Here is a 23,481-nt window from a genome sequence, read left to right as displayed (position 1 = left end):
CAACTTCAGTTCTTGGTAAGTGGATGCAACTCCACTGAAACAAATGAATTTGGTCCAAGAGATTTTTCAAATAAGTACACAATAGATAAAGGATAGAAGAATGTTTGTCCTGCTTACAATTGAGAACGGAGAACCTGTACCAAGGGTAAGGAAATAGCAGAGTACTAAACTAGATTCTATTCCCTAAATATATCTTAAAAATCTACAGCTCAAGATTTTAAAAAGTGATTCTAGTGATTGTTGGGTGCATCAGTTTTTGGGTATCCAACTTGAGACACTTTAAAAGGGCCTGATTTTTAAAGGGTAGGTCCTCAGCACCTTCTGAAAACCATGCTCCTTTAACATGTCACAGGTTGGACTCCCAAAATCAGAGTCACTTTTGAAATTTCAGTCCACTCTTCATAAAGAAAATCAAGAGCTGTTTTTGGGAAATAGTACTTCAGAGGCTTAATACTGACCATGTATATTCCTAAAATGACAATGTGCATTTAATTAAAAAAAATTCAGTACACATCAGATGAAGAGGGTGGAAATTTAAGTGATGGATTCATTTCCCAAAACAATCCAAGCTCTTTTTTTCAGTGAGCCAAGGGAGTCTGTCTCTCTCCATCCTCTCCCCTTCGTCCCCCTTGGGTCCAGTCAGTGTTTGTCTTTTTTGTACTCTCTGGTTCTCTGAAGAAGAGCTCTATGGACCTAGAAAGCATGTCTCTTTCACCAACAGAAGTTGGGCCAATAAAAGATATTATTTCACCCATCTTGTGATTCTCTGTAGGCACTCCTATTCTTCTCAAAGATATAGTCTCCTGGGAAAAATTCTCCCCTGTGAGGAGGACCAGCACAAGCCCTGTGCTCCACTTTAGTTCCACTTAAAACTGCAAAATAGGGACTTCAGTGGCGCAGACGTCCTTGTGCAGATTATCTGCATGGATGTGACTTTCCCTGTATCTTGTCTCGCTTATTGAGATACATTGTTTATAGAGGATAAATCACTTTTACTGGGGGGAAATAGTACCATAAAACTATCCTCACTCTTCTATGTTATATTCATTCAGGATGTATTTACAAGATGTCTAATACAAGACTCTAGATGAAAGGATGCAATAGGAATCTAAAATTATAAGGGCTCAAACAGAAATTAATTTAGTAATTTGTGAGCGAGGCTATTCTTTCATCAACTATTGTACTACAAAAAATAAACACAAGAAAATATACAGGTGAATAAAGTTTCTCCTGACCGATAAGTGTCTAACTTCTCACATGTTTGATTTTAAAGTATTTTTAACATCCGTGCCCTCTGCCCTTCTGCTCTCTCAACCTCCTCCTTTCCTATTGTCCTCTTTCTCTCTTACATAAGTGCTTTCTGAATAAGTATCTCCTCAAGGAGCAATTGATTGTGAATTGACTTTCTCCTCAGCTGTGTCCCAAAACCCATTTTGAAGTTAGGGCAATGGCTGAATTAAGATTGCTTCCCCTTATGTCAGTATCTAGACCTGGGTCATTCAGAAAAACTTTTTCATCAAAAAAGTACTATAGATGATTCAATGACCTGCATCCCAGATATTGGGCTCTTGAAGAAAGGAGTTTGCCACTATACCTGTGATCTAACTGAGCTATTAGTAACTTTGTCATGTTTTATAAATCTTTTATCTATGGTTTTTTTTACTGTGTTAACATGGCTTGACATACAATACATATATTGACAATTGTTCATATAAGATCTGAAACATATTGCAAAATAGTTAATGCATTTTAACCTTACACATGTAGTAATCTTGGTTTCTCAGTTCAAAGTATGAACAAATTGTGATTCAGATCACAAAACCCACACAACTGATCGTGTCTCTGGCATCTGCATAATGTGCTTAGAGTTAAAGGATGAGTGTGTGTTTATTATCCCTGGATCAACATTTTTTTAAACAACAATTTTCATACATTTCCTAAGTATTATGTTAACATGGTAGTGTTTAAAATTGTTTTTATTCTATGAAAATTTGTATAGAAATGGAAGTTGGTGCAAAGGAATGATATTACATTAGGGACAGCATGGGTAAGTACCCACAGACTTCAGGATGACTGTGAAATAAGTCACCTACAGGTAGCAAGGCCATCTGCCAGTAACCATCAAGATCATCTCCCTAAATCAAATCATATCTCAGCACTAAAACCTAATCTTCTACAGTGTTGGTGGATGTCCCTGTTTTGACATATTCTAACCAACCAATTGATGCTGTGTATTTGTTAGTATTTGATTGAAAGCTTTTTCTATGTAGAGGTTTTACATAGATGCAGATTTTTACAAGTATGTTTTGTGTATGCTTCTGGGAAAGAGTTGGTAGCAGTGGAAGTATCATATTAGTGATTATCATGAAATGTATGAGCCATAGATTAGAAATTGGTATGCACTGGAATGTGCATTTATGGAATGTGTAGTTTAGACCAGAGTCTAAACTAGTTTTCTTTCCAGAAAAATCATATACCATTATAGTGTGTGTGTGTGTATGTGTGTATGTGTGTTTGTGTACATGTCTGGGTGAGAGAGAGAGGAAGGATGTTCAATACACAGTTGTTATTAACCATTATCCTTTATTAGACCTCACAGAGGTGTAAACTATACATACAAATACATTAGAAAGATACCCTCTTACAGTAATGCTTCACATTTTGGACCTGATACCAAGAGGGTTGCAAATATTTCAGTACATTCTACAAACCAAAGGGTGCATTAGACTTTATGTATACAGAATGACAGAGCCCTTTACTGAAATCAAAGTAGATAAAAGTGAAAATCAGTCAGTTAGCTCTTTCAACCTTTGGACCTACCAGAATGCATATAAAAGCCTTTAGAAGCATGGATACACTATCATTTATGGAACAATGTTTACTGATTTAGACAGTTTGTAGAGAGAGGGGAAGAAAATGGCTAAAATGGCATTACATGAACTGCAAACTAGCAAGAATCCTTGATTAGCTTTTATATTTGTACATATTAAAAGCTCCTTTCCTTGGCCTGATGTTTGTTACTAGAAAGCCTATCAGTGCTAAATGGGGAGAATAGTGCAACAAATGACATTGTTGAGGTATTTGGGGGGTTCTGCAACACAATGATGTTACATACACAGTATGAAATATTACTTGTCATCAAGTAGTGACATCACATTGTGTGTAAGCACAGGATAATAAAAAAGAATGAATCCAGTTAGAGGTTTAGTAGGAAGTTTACTGGGTTGAAAGTGAACATATAACACTCGTCACTGTTGGGTTATAATGATTTGCACTGTTAAAACTAGCATTATTCAGTAGTGATAATCAGAAATTCAAGTGTCCACATTCATGCCTGCATCATGTAAACCCAGGCTTATTCAGGATATCAATTAAAGTCTAACAATGAATAAAGACAGGTCAGTTAATATTTCACTGTGGGAAAGAATGACCTCCTTAGAACTAAGTGCTATTAATCTCAGCATTTAGCACTTCTGGGTGGTCTTACAGACAGCTAGAGAGACAGAAAGAGTGCATATGATTTGAATAGCAATAGCAAGATGGCTAGTGATGCTGCTTTCATAATTTAACTTTGTTTTGTAAAATCATGAGGCTTTATGCTAACAGTGTGTTTAATGCACAACCCCAAAGACTACTAGGACTATGTAAAACAGAAACACCACATTATGATGAAAGCAACATAGTCTATTTGACAGCCAATGAATCCTGCGTCAGTGAAAGCACATTCAGAATGCTGATATATACCAACAGGCCACTTTATAACTCGTTTGATTACATCGAGTTAAATCAGATAACCATTGTGATTTATTATAAATGCATCACAATCATTATTGGATCGTTTGCTGCACTCCTATATATTTCAATTGTACAAGTTCTTCATAAATCAAAGTATACATTGTTTTCATTCACTGAGCGATATTAGGTAGCTTGCATATTTCTATTTTATGCAAGCTCCTCACTTAGTGGAAATAATGCTCAATTAAAACATAATTCATGTGGAATACTTATATCTATGTTAATCTGAAGGATTAATTTATTACAGTAAAGTACCAAATCATTAAGGATAAAATTCACCCCGTGTACTTAGCCAGCATGAGGTTTACAGTGCCACTTAAATCCACAAAAAAGTTCTTAAGTGATGTGTGGGCCCCTATACTGGGCCTTTGCACAAAGTGGAATTATATCCTATAATAGCAAAGTGTGCTTAATAAATTAAAGGTAATGGAACAGTTATTTACATTTAAAACTCATCAGGATAATATCCCATTTTCAAATATAAATTTGATACAACAAATCAGCTCTAATTATAGTTTTCTGGATGCAATTTTGCTTTAATTCAAGAGTATATAAGCATGACATTAATTTAAAGTGTTACCAATATAGAAATTCTTTCAATTCTGCATTTGTTTTGTTCTGATTGGGGGGCAGGAGGGTAATGAGATTGTATTATTGAATCAGAATAAAAGACACTGAGTCTTATTGTATTTTATCAACTGTTCTTAACCAAAGCAAAGCGTGAAACCACGTGAATCTCTTTCCTAACTGGATTGATGCTGTGTATTTGTTAGTATTTGATTGAAAGCTTTTTCTATGTAGAGGTTTTACATAGATGCAGATTTTTACAAGTATGTTTTGTGTATGCTTCCGGGAAAGAGTTGGTAGCAGCGGAAGTATCATATTAGTGATTATCATGAAATGTATGAGCCATAGATTAGAAATTGGTAAAAAAAAAAAAAAAAGTCCTTTCCACTTTTTGAATATTTGTCTGTGTGACTGGAAGGTATGAAGTCTTAGAGAAGTATTAAGTCCATTTATAAAGCTTAATTCAGATGACAATAAATGACTGAGATCCAAACTCTCCCCATTTTATAACACCCTTTGTTCCTATGTCAAGAAGGAGACTTTAACAATTTTTGTACAAATGGTATGTAATGAAGGATGAAATGAAAGAAAACACTTAGGCCAATATTTTCTAAACTGGGTGCCTAAAGTTAGGGTCTTAAATCCATACTTAGGCACCAAAATAGGTTTTCCTGAATTTTCAATAGAGTCTGTAAGTTTTACAAATCTGGCCATTTATTTAGAGGCCTAAATATGGATGTTAGATCTATCTTTAGCCACTCATATTTTAAAATCTTGTCCTGAAGTTGGAAGAAATTCATGAGAAAAATGTGTAAGAAGCAGAGAAGAAAAATTTAATATGTTGTAGGTCAAATTTCACTGCAGATTTTTTTTAAAAAGCACAATATACACCCTTTATGCAACCAGTATGAGACTTCCTAATGTAATGTAAGCATCAGGGAGGTCCTTGTTTTTGTATCTGTCAGACTGGTATCTATACTGTACTATATGTAATCAAGTTTCAGATATTATAACCTCCTTCATGTAAAAATCAAACAAAAGATGTGTATATATCAAATATTGTGTTGGACAATGATCGTCCTGTAAAATATTACAATGCTGTGACAAGCAAAACGTGTAGTGTAGGATTAAAATGAACAAAAAATTGCATTTATGATTTTTTTCTCTTTCAAGACAGAACTTTGATCCATTTGCTTTACTTTATGGTATTTCCACAGGTAAAATGGATAATTTATGAGGAGTCTTGCCAAGGCAGATTTAGATATTTTGTCAATTTGTGAAAAAAATCCTTTAAAAAAACAAAACAGTGATGCAAAGGCATTTTAGCTAGATTTGCCATTTGACAAAATTAACAATAGAAAAGTCTATTTGAGTGAAACTTCGGCATCTTAAACATTTGTTTGAATTGAAGAAGTGTTCCTAAAAGAGTAACCAGCTGTATAGGTTGAGTCCCTAATAAATTATCACAATTCCTTTTCAGACTAAAAATAACTTTAAAATAATTTTAAATAGACGGATTATAACTTCATCAGAACATAAGTATTCTAGCCTATAGGTTCAGAGAATCTCTATTTGGGTTTAACTTACTAACTCTCATTCAAAAAATAATAAAACAATGAACTGTCATTTTTTGCACATTAAGTTGTCCATAGTGACCATATAAAGTTAAAAAAAAATTCACAGACTATTAGCCATATTTTTCAACTCTTTCTCACAACTCAGAATTGCTCAGTATTAGAAGATAACCTGTTTTTCATTGGCAATGATTTTTTCTTCATTTCCCACCATGATCAGAGACATTGCTTTGCATTACTTTCTGTACAAGCAAAAACCTTATTGTATTGCTTGGGGCTAATAGTGGAGGATGGAGGGCTAGGCAGGAGAAATAGGGAGTGTTAATCATTCCCCTGAATTAGAACCTGGACTATATCATGTCACACTGACTATAAGCAGAATCCACCACTGATTTCAATGATATGGGACCTTCCATTGACTTCAGTGAGCTTTGAATCAGACTCATGGTTTCATGACTTTAAATGCTTTCCTTCATCTGTAATACCCACTTGGAATAAAATGTTGATAATTGTATTGTGTTTGAAAGCCCTTACCCTGGCCCAATCCCAATAATTTAGCAGATTTCTTCATGACTTTTTTGTGATTAAAAAATTGAAAAGTTATGGCTACACATTTCTATTTCAATAAGCTTATCTATATAATTGTCATTTTCATACTTTAAAAAAATATTTATATGCTTTCTTTTATATTTTAGTCAAGTACTTTCTTAAACAAAACAATAGCACCACTTCGGCATTGTTGGCCAAATCGGTAAAAGGTAAAGCAAATTGCTACATATTCTTTTCTGAACTTGAGTTGTAATGCACTTGCTTGTTGAAACTGAGGGTCATTGAGCCATTGTATTGGCATAGCAGAGGCTTCATGCACTTATTCATACATACCAACCATCAACAGAAGGGGCAATCTGACAATGGCTACTGCTTATGGATGAAATTCACTCCTGCCTAAGGCCTATACAAGGCCTATGGACCACAAGCCTTACAGACACATCTAGGCTGCATGTTCTTTTGGGCAGCGACTGTCTTTTTTATTACATTTGTGATCTAGTACCGTACGATATAACTGTGTTCTCTGATGATGGTTCCTATTTATGCCATAATGCAAATAATAATAATAAGCCTTGTTCAGACCCTCCTCACAGGTGTGAATTTCACTTTATATGTGCAATTTTACAGCTGTGCAGAGCATTTATTTCTGCTATCCTTTCAAAATGGTTAGTTAGTGCTAATTACGATTGAATGTGGGCTCAAATCTTGCTGCCATTGAAGTAAATAGCAAAAACCATATTGACTTCAGTATGTGAAAGATTGAGCCCTTTTTGCACTGCTTGTTAGTCAACAGTCAGGGGGGAGGGATAGCTCAGTGGTTTGAGCATTGGCCTACTAATCCCAGGGTTGTGAGTTCAATCCTTGAGGGGGGCGCTTAGGGATCTGGGGCAAAATCAATACTTGGTCCTGCTAGTGAAGGCAGGGGCTGGACTCGATGACCTTTCAAGGTCCCTTCCAGTTCTAGGCAATAGGACAACTCTCTCTTTTCTTTTAAACTTCAGTGAAATTCTATGTAGTAATTGAAAGTCTTATTTTGTATCAAATTTTAGAAGGTTAGGATATTTCCTGAAATTTAGTCATTTAAATTTAACACTTTAAAATTTACTATGGGATGGAGAGTGCCGAGCTGTCCAGATGCAGAGAGTAGAACTATGTTGCACACCCTGAAGGGGTGTAGCGTTGTGTGTGCTCCTCCCCATAGTAGGTTATTCTGGTGCTCCCTCTGCAACAGTGTTGATTCCATATCACCCTTTATTACAGAGCTGTTTTAACCTTGAATCAGAGCGTCACATATCAAGGTTCTGTGAAATGGCACCGATTAGAAACATATAACATTATTCCTCCATCACCAAGGTATCTGAGTGTATAAAAGGTACAAAGTTGCAGTCTAAAGAACTGCTCTGCCTAAAGAGCTTTTCTGATTTACAGAGGGATGCTGCAGTATAATTAACACTCGGTTTAGTCACGTAGAGATGTGGGAAGAAATAAAAGAGTATGATTAACCCCCTGTTATAAGAGCAGAATACTAATGTTTCTTAAGGATTTAGGGCCTGATCCTATGCAGTGAAGACTGTTGACGTTTTTCTATTTACTTCAGTGGGCCTATGTGTATATGTCTGTGTTCAGAGTTACTGTAACTGTATTCATGTGTTACTATAAATACTAGAATCCAAATCTCAAAAAGGAAACTACTGGAACTTCACATCTTTATTTTCTTTTGAAGGTGAGAAACAATTTTGAAATAAGAATCTAAAGCACTGAGTCTTTTAAAAAAATATACTTGTGTGTTTTTTTAACCTACTTTCTTTTATTTCATCTTTGGCTTAGTTTTCTATTTTGCTTTTTACCTTTTACGGTTTTGGCCGGACCCTTTCATATAACAGATTATAAAATAGCACCATTGTACTATAAAAGAGAATTTTACATACTGTTTGATATATGTGTATTATTGATATGCTAAATTTTACATACTGCATTATATGGAAGAAAAAAAAGTTATTTATACTGTTGCAAAACAATTTGTTACCTGAAACAATCATTGATGGTCTAATAGCCTACATATGCTTTAACTGCTTCTAACAATCATTTGCCTCACAAGTTGCAACTATTTGCATCTTAGCAAGATGTGGAAAAATAAAGCTTTGTCTTAAATGTGTTTAACCCATATGCTGTCAAAATACCACAGATGGAATAAATGGATGTCTAAAAGTTGTGTTACTTTACTGCTGCTGCTACTGGGAATATCAGACTGTGCAAATATGAAAGGGGTAGACAAACAAAGTTATCAGACACTGTAAAACAAACAGCCTGTTCTTGTATAGAAGTGCAAAAAAAAAAAAAAAAGACCAAACAAAACAAAACCCCAACTCTAAGCCAAGGCTGATGAATGACTCCAGCGGCCAGGGTTCATAGGTTAATTTAGTGCAATTGGATCCATCAAAGGCCCATAAATTTGCAGGCTTTTGAGGGGCACAGGATTTTAAGAGTTTTTGTGCAGGACATTTATAACAGGTTAATAATCAAGCAGCATTGTACCAACCTCAGAACATTTTTAGCACTGGGTTGGTTTATAACATTCTGCTCTCTAAAGACGTGATGTTGGAATGTTTACTTGCATTGTTTATTGGGAGAATGCCCATTGGTTGAGATTTCATCAAGCTTATAAACTATAGTTTTTAAGTCTTCCAATGTTTAACAAATCATTTATTTACAGTGAAGTGTCCTGCAGATGGCACATTCATTCTTCATTCTTGTGGATGGCATTTTCTTACATTCTGTAGTTCCTGTTTCCTGTGTTCCCTCTACTTGTATTCTTCAAATGCACTTCCTGAAAGTTTAAAAATATATTTTAATTAGTTTTTAAATCTGAGATATGGTTATATGAAGAACTTGGGTGGGTGGAATTAGGATTAGGAATCATGAACTCCTTCATTCATATCACTGGTTCTGACAGTGATACTGTCTGCGGCCTTGGGCAAGTCAATCATGCAATATCTACCTTATAGAGGTTTGTGGCGATTAATGAATGTTTCTAAAACAATTGGAAAATGTAAATCCCTAGAGCCTGGGCAGTAGTGCATACTCAAAGGTTGATGATTTCCAAACATGTTTTCTGTCCACCAATACAGATATGAAGACGCAGATATCCTAAGTGCTGGTATTATTAGAGTTCTAACACCAAAACATACAGCACTGGGTCCTGCAGTCCCCTTGCACCCAGAACTCCCAGTGCTCCTGGCATCAGCAGAAAGAAAATTACATCCAATTATTTATCTGATTTGATTTGTAATCCTGCTCCAATACTCCTGTACCTTTCAACAGTCTTACCAGATAAAAGTTAGCAATCAAGGGATACTCCAATGATTAGCTCAATGAAATACTGATTCCCCTTTACCAGATATTACTTCTTAATGTCACTAATAAATAGTTGCCTCATATACCTTGGGAGGATAAATTTAAATATGATCTGGATCCACTATAACTTCAGGTCACATTTGCAGCTTCCTTGTGTAGCCCGATCTATAGATTATGGATTGATTATATTGATTACTTAAGAATGACCAGTTAACACTGAGGGTTGATAGGTTCTTGTCCCAAGATCAGGCCCAGTATTATTCACATTATTATGTAGTTGGGAAACCCAATGTACACAGCTGCAACGCTCACATTATAGGAATTCTTCTATATTTACAAATAGTTTATTAATCCATTTAGCACAGTAACAAACATCCCAACTCAGTAAGGTAGATAGCAATACTACAGAATGTGCATCTGCACATCCATATACTCACACCATCCCTAGTAGAACAACCTGAAATGCTAGCCATCATCTTTCTCATCACCATCACCTTCCTCCTCATCACCAGTGACCATTATTCTGGCAACTCCCAAAGATTACATCTCTTTCTCCTACTGTCTATAGGCTGGAATGCCACTTTTATAATATGTTGTGCTGATGCCACTCTGATGCATATTCAGGAGGGATTTCCTTCCTTTTTCTTATTTGTATATCCTCAGTTTACTAATGATGGAGTTTTCTTCTCCTATAGGGTGATATATCAATGATCTCAACTTATTATCATAAACATCAATTTGTCACCATGGCCCTCTTGTGGTTAGGTATCTGCTGATGTAGCTCATGTACCTGTTATGTATGTCAATTCATTGCTATGACATTCTTTTGACTGGACTCATGTTTCTGTAGTCAGAAATTCTCCTTAAACATTCTATTTTCAGCTCCCCAATACTTGAGGTTTTCCGTTGGGCCGTATATCTGTTCAAAGTTCAAAGGCCTCAGGCCTTATGCTAACTTGCAGAAGCTAATGTTTGTCAGGATACAGGCCTGTAGGTTCCTTGCATTACTGCTGAATATAATAAAAGCAGAATATAATGCAAAACAGTTAATATAATAAAGGTAAGCTGGCCCAATGTGCTATACTTGATTTGCCTCTCCCAGGCTTGGTAAAATAACTTTCCCTATCTGTCTCTAATTTTTCCCAAATGACTTCATCTCACATACACTCACCCCAGATGAACCCTTTAGTTTTCACTGATTCATTGCTGCCCCAGGCCACTTTATGCTGCTGGTCCCATATCTTAAAGATACCAAGGATCCTACTCTAATCCACCTTGATGACTACAACAAACTGGGAAAGGATAAATTATTTGCATCTTCAGCCTTACAATTTCTGCTATGACAATGGCTTAAAATACCAGCGTGATCATTGTTGCTCCAGGATGTGTACCGCCTCTAAGAAGAATTTACTAAGAGATGGGGAAAGGACAAATTATTTCACACAATATTTTTTTCCTTAAGTCAAGTATTCCAAAAATTATCCAAGCATATTATCTGTAAACTGGAAAGTAGCACAAAGGACTGTTCTTCATCTACAGCCATATTACATTGTAGAGGAAATGGCTTCCAAAAACTATTAGGCTAATAATGAACCATGCAGTTCCCTAATGAGCAGATATATCTTCTCCACTATTGTTGTACTTTGAATTTATGATAGCTTAGTCATCAAAGCAAAATATAGATTCTGATGGGCCAGGGTAAAATCATGTTTCCGTAATGATATATGGCCAAATGAGACATTGCTTATTATCCTGTCATAGCACCCAGAATTAGGTTTGAATCTGAGAAAAGGTGGAGTTGCTTCTCTGCTGTTCTGGTCACGAACTCAGTATCTTCATCGTTGCTGCTAGACAGAGGAGGCATTGGCGGTGGCAGCAGCAGTAGTGCACGCTAAAAAAATGGCTCTGCCCCAAGTAGCACATTTCCTACTAACATGAACAGCTGAGACCATTCAAGACTAACTGGAATGTCTGGTTAGTGTTTGGATCATCTCCCAAGGTCTCACATGTGACCTCTTCATGCAGACAATGACAGCAATAGAATAAAAGTATGCGGGGAGCTTGGTCTAGCTCACATCTGCTGGTTCACACATGTTGGTTTTAGTTCGATCATGCAGGGTTTTCTCAACAGTGAATGTCTTATCCCAATCACATTATGCAGAGTTATGCAATGTATGCCCCCACTTTAATTGATCTCCAAAAGCCTAGGATGCTCTGTCCCAAATTCAGCTAAAAAGCCCCCTTGCATTTCCACGTCTTGCTGAATAGATAAAAAACAGATGGAATCTAATTCACCGTATTCTTGATGAGAAATCTGTAATCATTAAATACAACAGTATATCAAATAAACTGGGACTGATCATCCATCCCAGAGTGCCATGTTTTATCTTTTTTTTTATGGATCTTGGAACTCTTTGACACATAAGAATGAAATTCTTAAACTGAACAAATAATACAACAAATTATCCCCAAATTATCCAAAAATGAACAAAGTGAAGAAAAATAAAGACCCTACTATAGTCCTGATCCAAAGTGCTTTGAAAATCAACAGGAGCCTTTCCAATGATTTTAATAGGCTTTGAATGAGGCACTTGATCACTTATGCTGACATTAAAATCCGGAAATATATATATTTTTAAAATGGCTTTTTTCTTTTTCAAAGATTTGAGAATCTGGTAGTAATTATTAAATACATAAAGCACTAGCTATGATCTTGTTCAGATGCTGGGTTCTGGGATAGACATCTCCTTGGTTGCCATAACAGACAGAGATAAGGACTACAGGCAATTTTTAACTGACAAAGCAAAGTAGCCATGCTTTCAATGGCAAAATGCCAAATGCCTGCTATACCTGCACAGAACCAGCACATTGGAGCCAATCCTCCCCTTACATCTCTACAACTCTACTGAAGACAATCAGGCTACGGAGGCATGAGAACAGAATTTGACCTTGTCTTCTTCAGTGCTGACTTCTTGCACAGAAAGACCAGCCAATCCTCGGATAATGACTATCTCCATGATCTGAAGGGGTCATTTAACTGAACCTGGCAAAGAGGATTAGGAAGCATGCAGTGGTTTTCTTAAGCTTTCAGGATGGACATTCAAACCTAACATTGGCATAAAAAGACCTCTCTGCTTTACTGGTAATAATAATAAAAAGTCCAATGTTTGTAGTTTACAGCCACTATATCTTAGTTACGAACCCTCTAGAGTCTATTTTGAAAAAGCTTTTTAGCTTTGTGGGCAATGTGGTCAGTGACAAAATAACTAGACTGAAAAGTCTTAAAGAAAACAGCCCAAATTCTGCTCTCTGTTACACCTACTGCTTCCCATTGACTTCAGTGGTGTGGCATGAATGCAAGAGGAGGTAGGATTCATGTCATTGTGCATATTTTGGCCTATGAATGTATATATATGACTCGTTAATGTGCCAATCACCAGAGATGCTGCCAGTCTTTCAGAAATAAGAGAACTAAATCAGTCTCCACTTTTCCTCTGCTAATGATGTTTTCTTAATGTAAAAATATTAACTCCCACATTTTTTTGGGTTGAAAAGTCTATTTGGGGCCAAAAGTATAGATACACTCTTTCTGAGATGACCAAATATCTGAATTTTTTAAAGATCAGCTATGCTACTTGTACCTGGATGTTACTACATGGGGGCTAAGCAAGAACAAGGCCCTAAAATAAACGAAAGGGGAAATTAGACCACGAGTTGTCCACTTCTCTGGCCCTTTTGCTAGAGGGTGAGGGGATGGTCTGGTAGTGAGTCCTTGTCCTCCCCTCTAGCCCTGATGTCTTTTAGGGAGATAAGGTTGGCCCATTAATTCCAGAATTTGCACAGTACAGTATGTGGGGTCTAAAACAGGACTTTCTTTTCTTGTCCTTAAGGTTGACTGTGACACCCTTACAAGAGTGGCCAATCATGCATTCCCAGAATACTGGACATTCCAGGAACAGTGTGGACCCTCCCCCTGCCAGTATGGCCTTGAATGCATGGCGCGTGCAAGGTCATGCCACACAGAGAACACCCTTATGGAGAGTACTCCACTCCCACCAGTGTGACCTCACATGCTGGCTGGGGCAGAACAGTGCGCTCTTCAAAATAGCGTTCCCTCCCTCCCCCAATCTGTAATACCAGACAAAACTGCATCCGGTTTTGTATCAGTACTGGACAGGGGACAAACCATTTAAAAACAGGACTGTCCATATTAAAAACCAGACCAATGGCCTGCCTAACCTTTACATGTACAAGAGTGATGGTGCCTTTTGAGCTTAAATCAACAGGCCTTTTTGTGCCCACTGTGGTAACCACAGCACTGCTATGTAGGAAAAGCCATAGCCTTCCCTACATCCTTGATTTACGTACAGACCGTTGTGGTAATCTCTCTACCTCTTTGCCTGGACTGAAATTAATTTCCTTTGAGAGTGCTGGCCTGTACTTTTTCCAAATAACTGTCAAAACCCAAAACTCAATTTAGGGATAAATTGACTAAGTTTTTATTGGTAGAAGAGAAAAAAATCAGAAAAATAAAAATGTACGCTCTTAACACGTGATGTACAGCCCACCATATCTAGATTTATAAAATTAAATTCCATAGGAAAGCTGAGGAAAGCAACAATGTTACCTCATGGCCTAAATAATGGAGAGCTGCTCCCACAGTTTTATACTACAATCTTAGATATTTTATACATGAAAATCAGCTTTCTACCTGAAAACCAGTTTTGTAATTGGTGTAATTCAGACTTTGGTATAAAGGTGTAACAAAGTACAGTGTACATTGGATTTAAAACATCTCTTTGCTAATTGTAAAAATATAGTGGTGTCTTCTTTTCTTGGTATTAGGCATATTAGCATATGATTAGGTTATGTCCTCTGTAGTAATTTGTTTGCTTCTTTACATGGATAACTACATTCACCTTAGCTGGGATTTAAGTATAAAGACTTTCCATCACACAAGGACTTTCAATTTTAGATGACAACGTCTATTGTTTAATGATTCTGGCTAGATAAATAAACAATTTTTTTTAACAGACTTCAGTTAGCTATCCTATTGTATTACTAAGAAATCTAGGTAATACCTTCCAGCAGAGTATTCCAATAACATACAAATGAACAAGCACTTTTAGCGACTTTGGATAAGCATAGTTGAGCAAAATAATGAAAGCCAAATAAATTTAGGTACAATTAAAATTAGACAGCTATGTCACAATACATACGCAGTGTTTAGGGATATCAGTACCTAAAACTCCATTGGACAATACAGATTGAATCAGAGGTCTGCCTCATATTAACAATACACTGTGACCATATGTGGGACTGCCCTTAAACTCAGTGGATGTTCGAAGACTTGGGTTGAAATTCACTTCTGGAGACAGAATGCCAGCACAAGGGCTGTTCATCATCTTTAAGTTTTATTTTGAGGAGTTAAGTAGGATATAAGTTGTGTGCTGACCCTCTGCACAGGGCGTGAAATTCATCCTTAATGAATTTGTATATATTTGGTGAAATCATGGCCCCACAGATGCAGTGGCAGAATTCTTATTTACTGCAATGAGGCCAGGATTTTACCCATGTAATTACTGCAAATCCTAAACATATAAAGTAAGTTTTGAAAATATTTGCTCAGTCTTCCCAGAATACAACATAATAAAACTTTAGATTTGAAATATTACATAGACTGTATGTGCTGCAAAAATATTCAAAGACTAAAACTTCACTTAAAACTAGTGTCTTAAAAACATAGAGTAAAACTGATTTTTAAAAAATGGATTAAAAATGTTAGTTTAAAAGCTGCATAGACTAGAAATGGGCTGATACTGAAACATCCATCAAATCCCTGACCTATCAGAAGAGGACACCATTAAGTCCATATGATTTTTACTATAATTACATCTGCTTTAAATACAACCGTTTAAAAAATAGATTCTGTGTAATTTAGTGAATTCCAATGTATATTTGAGCATATAACTTTTCTTATGCAATTGCAGTATGCTTTGCCCAAAGATGCTTGGGAGCTCACGATTTATATCCTGAAATAATTTATTGAGCAATAGCATGTCATCAAATTGCCCTATGTGTATTTTACATTGCAGTTGCAGCCAGTTGGATCAAATTTTGCTCACAGTTACATTGGTGTAAATCTGGTGGAGCTCCACTGGCATTTTTGTAATTCACTCCCAACGTTGGAATTTTTCACGTGTAGCTTGGAAAACTTGGCAATAAAACATACACTGTTTAACAATTTAACTGTCATCTAAGGAATCAATGCAGTTGTCTGTGGAACCTAATCTGTTATAGCAAGGGGAAAAATGACTGCTGTCTGGTACTGGTAAAAATATATGTAGTACTGATAATTATTCTTGCTAATTTACATGCAACCAAATAAGGTAGAATAGAGGAAAATTACTGGCGGCTATTATTATTCTGCATTGATTATTTCAAGTTAAGATAGCTGTAAATGTGTGATTTTATGTTTGCAGTATTATATATGCTTTATTTAGAATAAATATTTAGTTGATCACCACCACATAAAAGCCATAGAAAAAGATGTGGGTTTGAGTGTTACTGAAAGTAAACTCATTAGTTTTTTTTGACATATGCTAACACCTAACTTGCTTGAGAGAGGTTGGAAAATGGCTTTTGACATGGGACATTTTACAGCACTGATTTTACAGATTAGCCCATGCTGCTTTCCATAGCTCCCATTGGCCGGGAACGGCGAACCACGGCCACTGGTTGCTGCGGGCGGCCGTGCCTGTGGATGGTCAATGTAAACAAACTCTCTCGCAGCTCGCCAGTGGATTACCCTGACAGGCCATGGCAGGTTGCCCACCTCTGGATTAGCTTGTTCAATGAAAAGCTGGAGTTGGTGAGGATTTTTTGGTTGGCCGTGACCCTGCACACACTTACACACATGCTTAATTTTACACATTGAAATAGTCCCATTGAATTCTATGTTTAAAGTGAAATGTTTGCAGGATTGGGATTGTCATGGCTGGGTCATGGCAGCCAGACCTAGTAGTCAGAGCCAGAGTCTGCAGACACAGGACAGAAGCCAAGAGTCAACTGGGTTGGGACACTGGAAGATCAGAACCATGAGTTGGGAACCAGTCAGGCCAAGTCAGGATATTGGGGCCTGGAGGTCAGGAACCGCAAGTCAGATGTCCGGAATCAAGCCAGGTTGGAATGCCAGGAGATCAAGGGAAGAAAAAGCAGGCAGTAGGTAGCAGGAAGCACAAGGCACACAGTCCAGAGCAGGATGGAGGCCAGTTGTTCATACAGCTTCCTGTTCCTGCTACTGGCTTAAATAGGGCCAGCAAGCCAATCAGGTGGTCTGGGACTCTGTCAGTTGGACCTCATGGATGGAGCCTTACACTGGAGCTGGCTTCGTTGGTCTCAGGTAAGCTATTGCCAGCAGGCTGCTAGGTGGAGGGATGGAGTGTGGATGCTCCCATGAACCTTGTGGGCCCAGGTTGGAGACCTGTGGGTCATGACCAGGCTCTTATTTTGTAATAATACTAGAGTGACCTACAAAAGGCAAAGTATTAAATTCCAGTAACTTCACCAATATCTTCACAAGTCACATTAAAAAAGGGCAACTACATCACCTAAAACCATTTCACATTTTTTATTGCATTTCTCTTTCAGGCTCAGGCCAGCTTCCTCTGTGCTGAGATCGGAGTGATCGGAGCACCCTACAGGAGAATGGGGACAGCTTGTAAATGGTAAAGGTAAGTTATTATTTATTTTATGGGAAGGTGTGATGGTCTGTACTCTTATGGTCACCACTTTTACAAGACTATGATAAATTTTGTATAATGTATGCCTTATTGAGATATAATTTAAAAATTATAATCTGCTGAACATTATTGTCCTGGTAAAATATATGTAGCAACATTGTATGTAACGTTATAAATTTCTACAGCATAATGTTGCTGTAACATGTTCCAGAGTTAGAAAGGCAGGCTCAAACCAGTTTTTCAGAGACAAAGACACACTAGCACCCCAGACAGGTGTTAGGGGGCCATCACCTATTTAAATGACCATCTTCCAGTGGGGCAGGAGGAGAGATGTAAACAAGAAATTTACATTTCATCACATGGATGATTCAAACCTCACATCTGCAATGGACTGTGTGTCACCATGACTCAGCAAGGATGTTTCTAGCACTAGCAATTAAGTTATAAAGTGGGAGGAAAACATCTGACTACACCTTTCCTCCTCTCATCTCTCTGTTCATGACATCATCTATCCTCAAAGAACTGAGCTAAGGTGCCAGTGGTCCCAGGCTGGAAGGAGACCTAGCCTGTGAAATTTACAGCAGTGTATGATGAGACAAAACCTTTGCTTTTAAAGACACTTAGTTTGTTAAATTAGGTATTAGCTTGTGTATTACTCTTTAATTTTCTTTTGTAACCAATCCTGACTTTTATGCATCAATGCTTGTAAACACTTAACTTTATTAACTACAGAGAGAGAGAGATTTTTTCTTATTGTTTTATCTTAACCGGTGTGTTTGGATTAGAGTGTGTGGAAAGCTCCATTTGGGATAACAAGGCTGGTGCACATATCATTTTCTTTTGATGAAATGACAAACTTTCTATGGGCTTGCATTGTTCGGTGGTGTGCTGGACAGCACAAGATGCTCATTTCTGGGGGAACAAGGCTGGGACTAAGAATTTGCAGGTGTTGCCCTACAGTTTAATTCATGAGTGACTGGTCAGAGAGCTCATGTATTTATCTGGGAGTGAATTTGCATGCTGGAAGCTGTGTGAGCGCGCCAGTAGTGGATGTTCTGACTGCAAAGCAGTGTAAAAGACACCCCAGGCCAGACAATTAAAGGGACAGAGCTGTTCCATGGTCTAGATTGTATCCTGAGGAATGTCACAGAAGTCTGATAATTTTCTTTCACAGATCACTTTCAATGGAAGAATACTTTTCAGCATGAGACAGTATAAATGGTTACCTAACTTTCAGCCCAGATTTGACTAGTTTCTGACTAGTCAAAATACTTCATTCTAGCCACAATGGTTATCTCAGGCTGTGACTCTAGAACAAGCTATTGGCTTTTTCAGCTATGACTATTTAAACTCTTGGTGCTGGCTGGACTGAAAATTCCATGCTGGAATTAGGGCATTTTTAAATTAGAAGTGCAACAGTGTTCTCACCTTCTGCAAAGCTTGTGAATTTTGCCAGTTGATCTTGGAAGTAAAAAATTTTGATATGTTGCTAGAAACAATTGTGGTTTTGTATTGGAGAAAACCAATTTTCATGATAAAATAAAAAGCATTTCCTGTCCACAAATAGTCCTTTCTGCCCAGAGGAAAAACAACAACCTGCAGTTGGCTGCCCTTGTATGCTGGGACCCCAAAAAATAGTATCTTTGGACAAGGGACAGCCTTATCTTTCTTGTTAAGTAGGGCACTAAGGTCCAGATCCTTAAAGGTATTTCTGAGCCTAACTCCCACTGAAATGAATGGGAGTTAGGTGCCTAAATACTCTTGAATCTAACACCCTGGTTAGCTAGTGAGTATAGGGATTCCTTTGGCATCCTTTCAGATGGCTGCCTGCGAACAGGTTACTTCCCAAGGTTTCAACATTGAGGACCAATAGGAGCTGTGTGTTGGAGTTTGCAACCTCCCCTAACCACCAATATCCAGAAATCCTGCTGGAAGGATGGCATGTAAGACTGCACTTGCTCAATATGGAGTTTGTTGTTTGGCCTGCAGTCCCACCAGCTCGCCTTTCTCCACATATCACTTTATCAGATTATTTCACCCCAATGATAGCAATTGTGCATGTTTGGCGTAGTAGTTGGCTGCACTGGGAGAGGGTCATTTGGTAAAGGGTTGTGCACAGAAGAGCAGTTAAAGGGGGTGATGAGAGGTTGGCATACTGAGGAGGGCGGAGTTACAGTTGCAGTGTGTGGTCTGTAGTGTGCCGTAGTTGTGACAATATTTTTTTTAAAGAGATACCCATCATTGATGAAAAGTAGGACTACCAAAAAAATAAATAAAATTTTTTTTTGATCCAAAACCCAAATTCAAAGTCTTCCTGTTTGAAAATTATGAAAAGAAACCAAATAAAAACTACAGGGAAAATGCAGAGGGAATAAAAACAAACCACCTGTGAAATTTCACTCTCATTGGCCATCAAGTTTTAGAGCAAAACAAAAAATGATGCTCTATTTTAAGTCCATTTTAGAACTCACTTCTAACTGTAGAAGTGTCTCCATAACAGGAACTCCCTATATCACTGAGGTATTGTGAGGCTTAAATTTGTTGACACTATAGCTGTGAAGTGCTTTGAGAGCTCTGGGAGAAAAGCACTGTAGAAGTGAAAATTATTATTGATTTAGTTCTGGGACCTGCAGGCCTATGAGATGTGGCTCTCACATAGTTTTTCCTCCAGGGAAGAAGGAGCACAGATGTGAAACTTCTGTTTCTGAGAAGAAAATATTTATTTTCAGAAGATTCCCCAAGCTCAAAATCTGCATTAATCACTCATAATGGGAAATCAAATTCAGACTTATTCTATTTCTTTATTATAAAACTCAAATTGCCTTATGTTGTACTATTGTAGTCTCCTGAATTTGATTTCTGTTGTTCCTCATGGTACATCTTTTTATGCAAAACCTGTATGTAAAGTCTCAGCCTGTTACCTTCTATCTGATGAACATACTGGGTCAAATTCCCACTGAAATCTGTGGGGCTGAATGGGTGTAATTGAGTGTAAAATGTATCTCATTGCCTTATTAATGGTTTTTACTGTAACAGAAAAACTCAAACTTCTCACAAGACACTCATCAAATTATAGGAAGCCATGACTGAAATATAGCTTAATCATAAATAAATATGCTATTCCAATCTTACTTATATATGTGAATTGGCTCATCACATCAGAGTCACTGAAACAACACAGAGAATATTTAAAAGACTTTCCAATGACCTTATCAGCAGGCTATTATAGGGGTTCTAAAGACCTCCAGAACACCTGCTTTCACAGGCAAGAATAATCACTGTTATATTTGTATTGGCTTAAAGTCATGTTATGATGATGATGACCTACTTCTAGTAACTTAATTTCATTCTGTGGAGCTCTGTTACAGAAGGATAGAAACATTTAGGCATAGTCCAGAATTACTAGACTTTGCTCAGACATGCAGGGATAGAGAAGTTGATCCCTTCCTCAGAAAGAAAAGTAGTCTCCTTCCAAAAAGTGCTTATGCTGGCTTTGATTTTCAATGACGTTCAGATATTTTATTGGACTTCAGAGTCTCGTTACTCACCAAACCTCAGTACTTGTTGCTTTATAGTACACTCCTACGTTGGTCAGTTTGTTGGCACCAGCTACACAAAAAAATCTTCAACTGTGTCTTTATGTAGGTGGGCAAATATGGGGTCAAATCCTCAAATTCCTTATTCAGTTTTTATTTAGGCAAGTCCCTCTTTGACTTCAACCGGAGATATGCTTGAATAAGAATTGTCAGCCCTAAGGTCCCATTCTTTCAAGCTATTCTGCACAGGAGAATCTTTGTGCCCACACAGAGGCCCACTGAAGTGAGCGGGGCTCTGTACGGACACAGGATATGCTTGCAAGATTAGGGCGTAAGCAAGAACTTCAGGATCTGACCCAGAGGGCCTGCTTCAGAGCCCACTGAAGTCATTGGAAAGACTCCCATTGGCTTCAGTGGGCTTTGGAGCAGGCTTGTGTTGAGGAACTATGCAATCGGTATTCTAAAGCAGATAAAGAAATTGTGCACAACCCCAAAAAATCTTTTCCCATTTAACATAATTAATTTGATACACTAAAATGAGAATGCCAGATCCTGGATTAACAATCAGCTAAATATATTCATATATGGCATGCATTAGAGGAAAAGACCTGAACCTCATTAGTTTATTAACCTTGCCTTCTCCAATGGACACTTCCAAAGTTGACTGCAAAAGCTGTGAAATTTATTAAATCTGAAAATGTACCTATTACAAAAATCAATTGCTTGCCATGTTTTCTGTTGTTTCATCTGTATGCTATATAAAATCTGAAGGTCTGTGAGCTTGTATTTATTAATTTTTTTATTTCAAAGTGAATTTATGTTCATGAAAAGTCCTGCATTGACAGCCCTAGAGACTGAAGTCCCGGAAGCTGCATGAGCTTTGAAATATCCTACATCTCTATTTATTTTGGCATTCTGGCTTTGCATTTGTAAGAGCTTGAATTCATGCTCCAATTAAATTTTCCCTAGGTACCACAGTTTTGGAAAAGCTATTCCATGCAAGGAACAATAAAAACACATATTACATTAGTTTAAGTGGTTCATAAAAATGGTGTTTTTCAAACACTAACTCCACCACCTATAAAAGCCATTATATAGTATAACTGTCCTTTTTATTTAAATACATATAAAACTTGCTTTTCAGTTATAACATCTAGATGCATATTATTTCTACAAGTTCCTATTCATCCTTCTTTCCAAAGTCTGCAGTATGTTAATTGCATTTTGAACTCTCTAGCCTATGTGCTGTAGGAGAATCCGCTGTTAAAATATTTCTCATGCTTATTTTCATTTCATGGCAGTAGTTAACATAGATGAATGGAGGATTAAGGGAGAAAGAAGCTCACCAATTTTGGTGGCTGTCATCAGGCAGAGGAAAGTTTGTCTCATCAAACTTTATATAAAGCATTCTTCTAAAAATGTTCAATTTGTCTTTGTTTTGCTTTCTTTTTACATTTCCCCCCTTTCCCTCTACTTTATCCCTTCATCTGTTGTAGATCTGAGTTTCATTCCTTCCATCTCTTTCTCTGTCTCTTTTGTCAGTCTGATTTTCCCCATGCTTAATGCTTAGCAAACATTTCAGTTAATTTTTCTCTCAGATTGTTCTTCGTTCACCTCCATTTTGTCATCGTTTTTCCGACTGCCTCTTTTCAACTCTCTTCCCCCCCCCAAGTTTCCCCTTATTTATTTTCTCTTTCTTGCACAGATTTTTTTTTCTCTCCCATTTTTCGAACTCCAACTTTTTCTGTTGTTCTGGTAAGTGATTCCCTTTCTCTTGGTTTCCTTGAGTTCTCTCTCCGCCTCCTTCTTCTGTTCTCTTTCAGTCTTTCCATGTATTCTCTCTCTTCCTCTCAGGTCCCTTAATCAATCCATCCTCTCTTCTTTCTTCCCCAGAGTGTGCTCTCTCTTTCTTCTTCCCTCCCTCTTCTTCTGTCCCCATTTCCCCCTGCTTATCTCCCACTTTCTTCTGGCTTTCCTTTCCCCAGACTTCATTCTCCCTCTCCTTTTCCCTCCCATCGTGCTCTCTTCCCCCTCCTGGTTCTCTCAATAATCCCTCCCCTTCACCCACTTTTTTCTTCTTCCAGTATCCTCCTCCAAGCTCTCCCTCCCTTAGGATCATACTTTAGGTTTTGGGAGGATGTAGGGTGACCAGACAGCAAGTGTGAAAAATCGGGACGGGGGGGTAATAGGAGCCTATATAAGAAAAAGATCCAAAAATTGGGACTGTCCCTATAAAATCGGGACATTTGGTCACCCTAGGAGGATGTGAGGACCTTTCTGCTAATCCTTCTTCCCTTTGTGAGGAGAAGTGTGTTCCAAGGTGATGAGAGCGGCCCCATCTTCTGTTTGTGTGGAGAGGAGAGC

The 23,481-nt window shown here is 37.5% G+C and overlaps 1 protein-coding gene across 1 annotated transcript in view; it reads right to left on the bottom strand.

Annotated features, from left to right (window-relative positions):
- Positions 1–2,566: 2,566 nt before the first annotated feature.
- IGF1 (insulin like growth factor 1) overlaps positions 2,567–23,481 on the bottom strand; it is an 84,278-nt gene continuing 63,363 nt past the window's right edge. Inside the window, exon 4 of the mRNA XM_005303696.4 lies at positions 2,567–9,312. Within this exon, the coding sequence (XP_005303753.1) occupies positions 9,253–9,312 (60 nt within the window). The 3' untranslated portion in view covers positions 2,567–9,252. The remainder of the gene's footprint in view (positions 9,313–23,481) is intronic.

Source organism: Chrysemys picta, chromosome 1 (genome assembly GCF_011386835.1).
Source record: "Chrysemys picta bellii isolate R12L10 chromosome 1, ASM1138683v2, whole genome shotgun sequence".
Taxonomy (NCBI): domain Eukaryota; kingdom Metazoa; phylum Chordata; order Testudines; family Emydidae; genus Chrysemys; species Chrysemys picta.
This window is presented reverse-complemented; position numbering and strand designations above follow the sequence as displayed.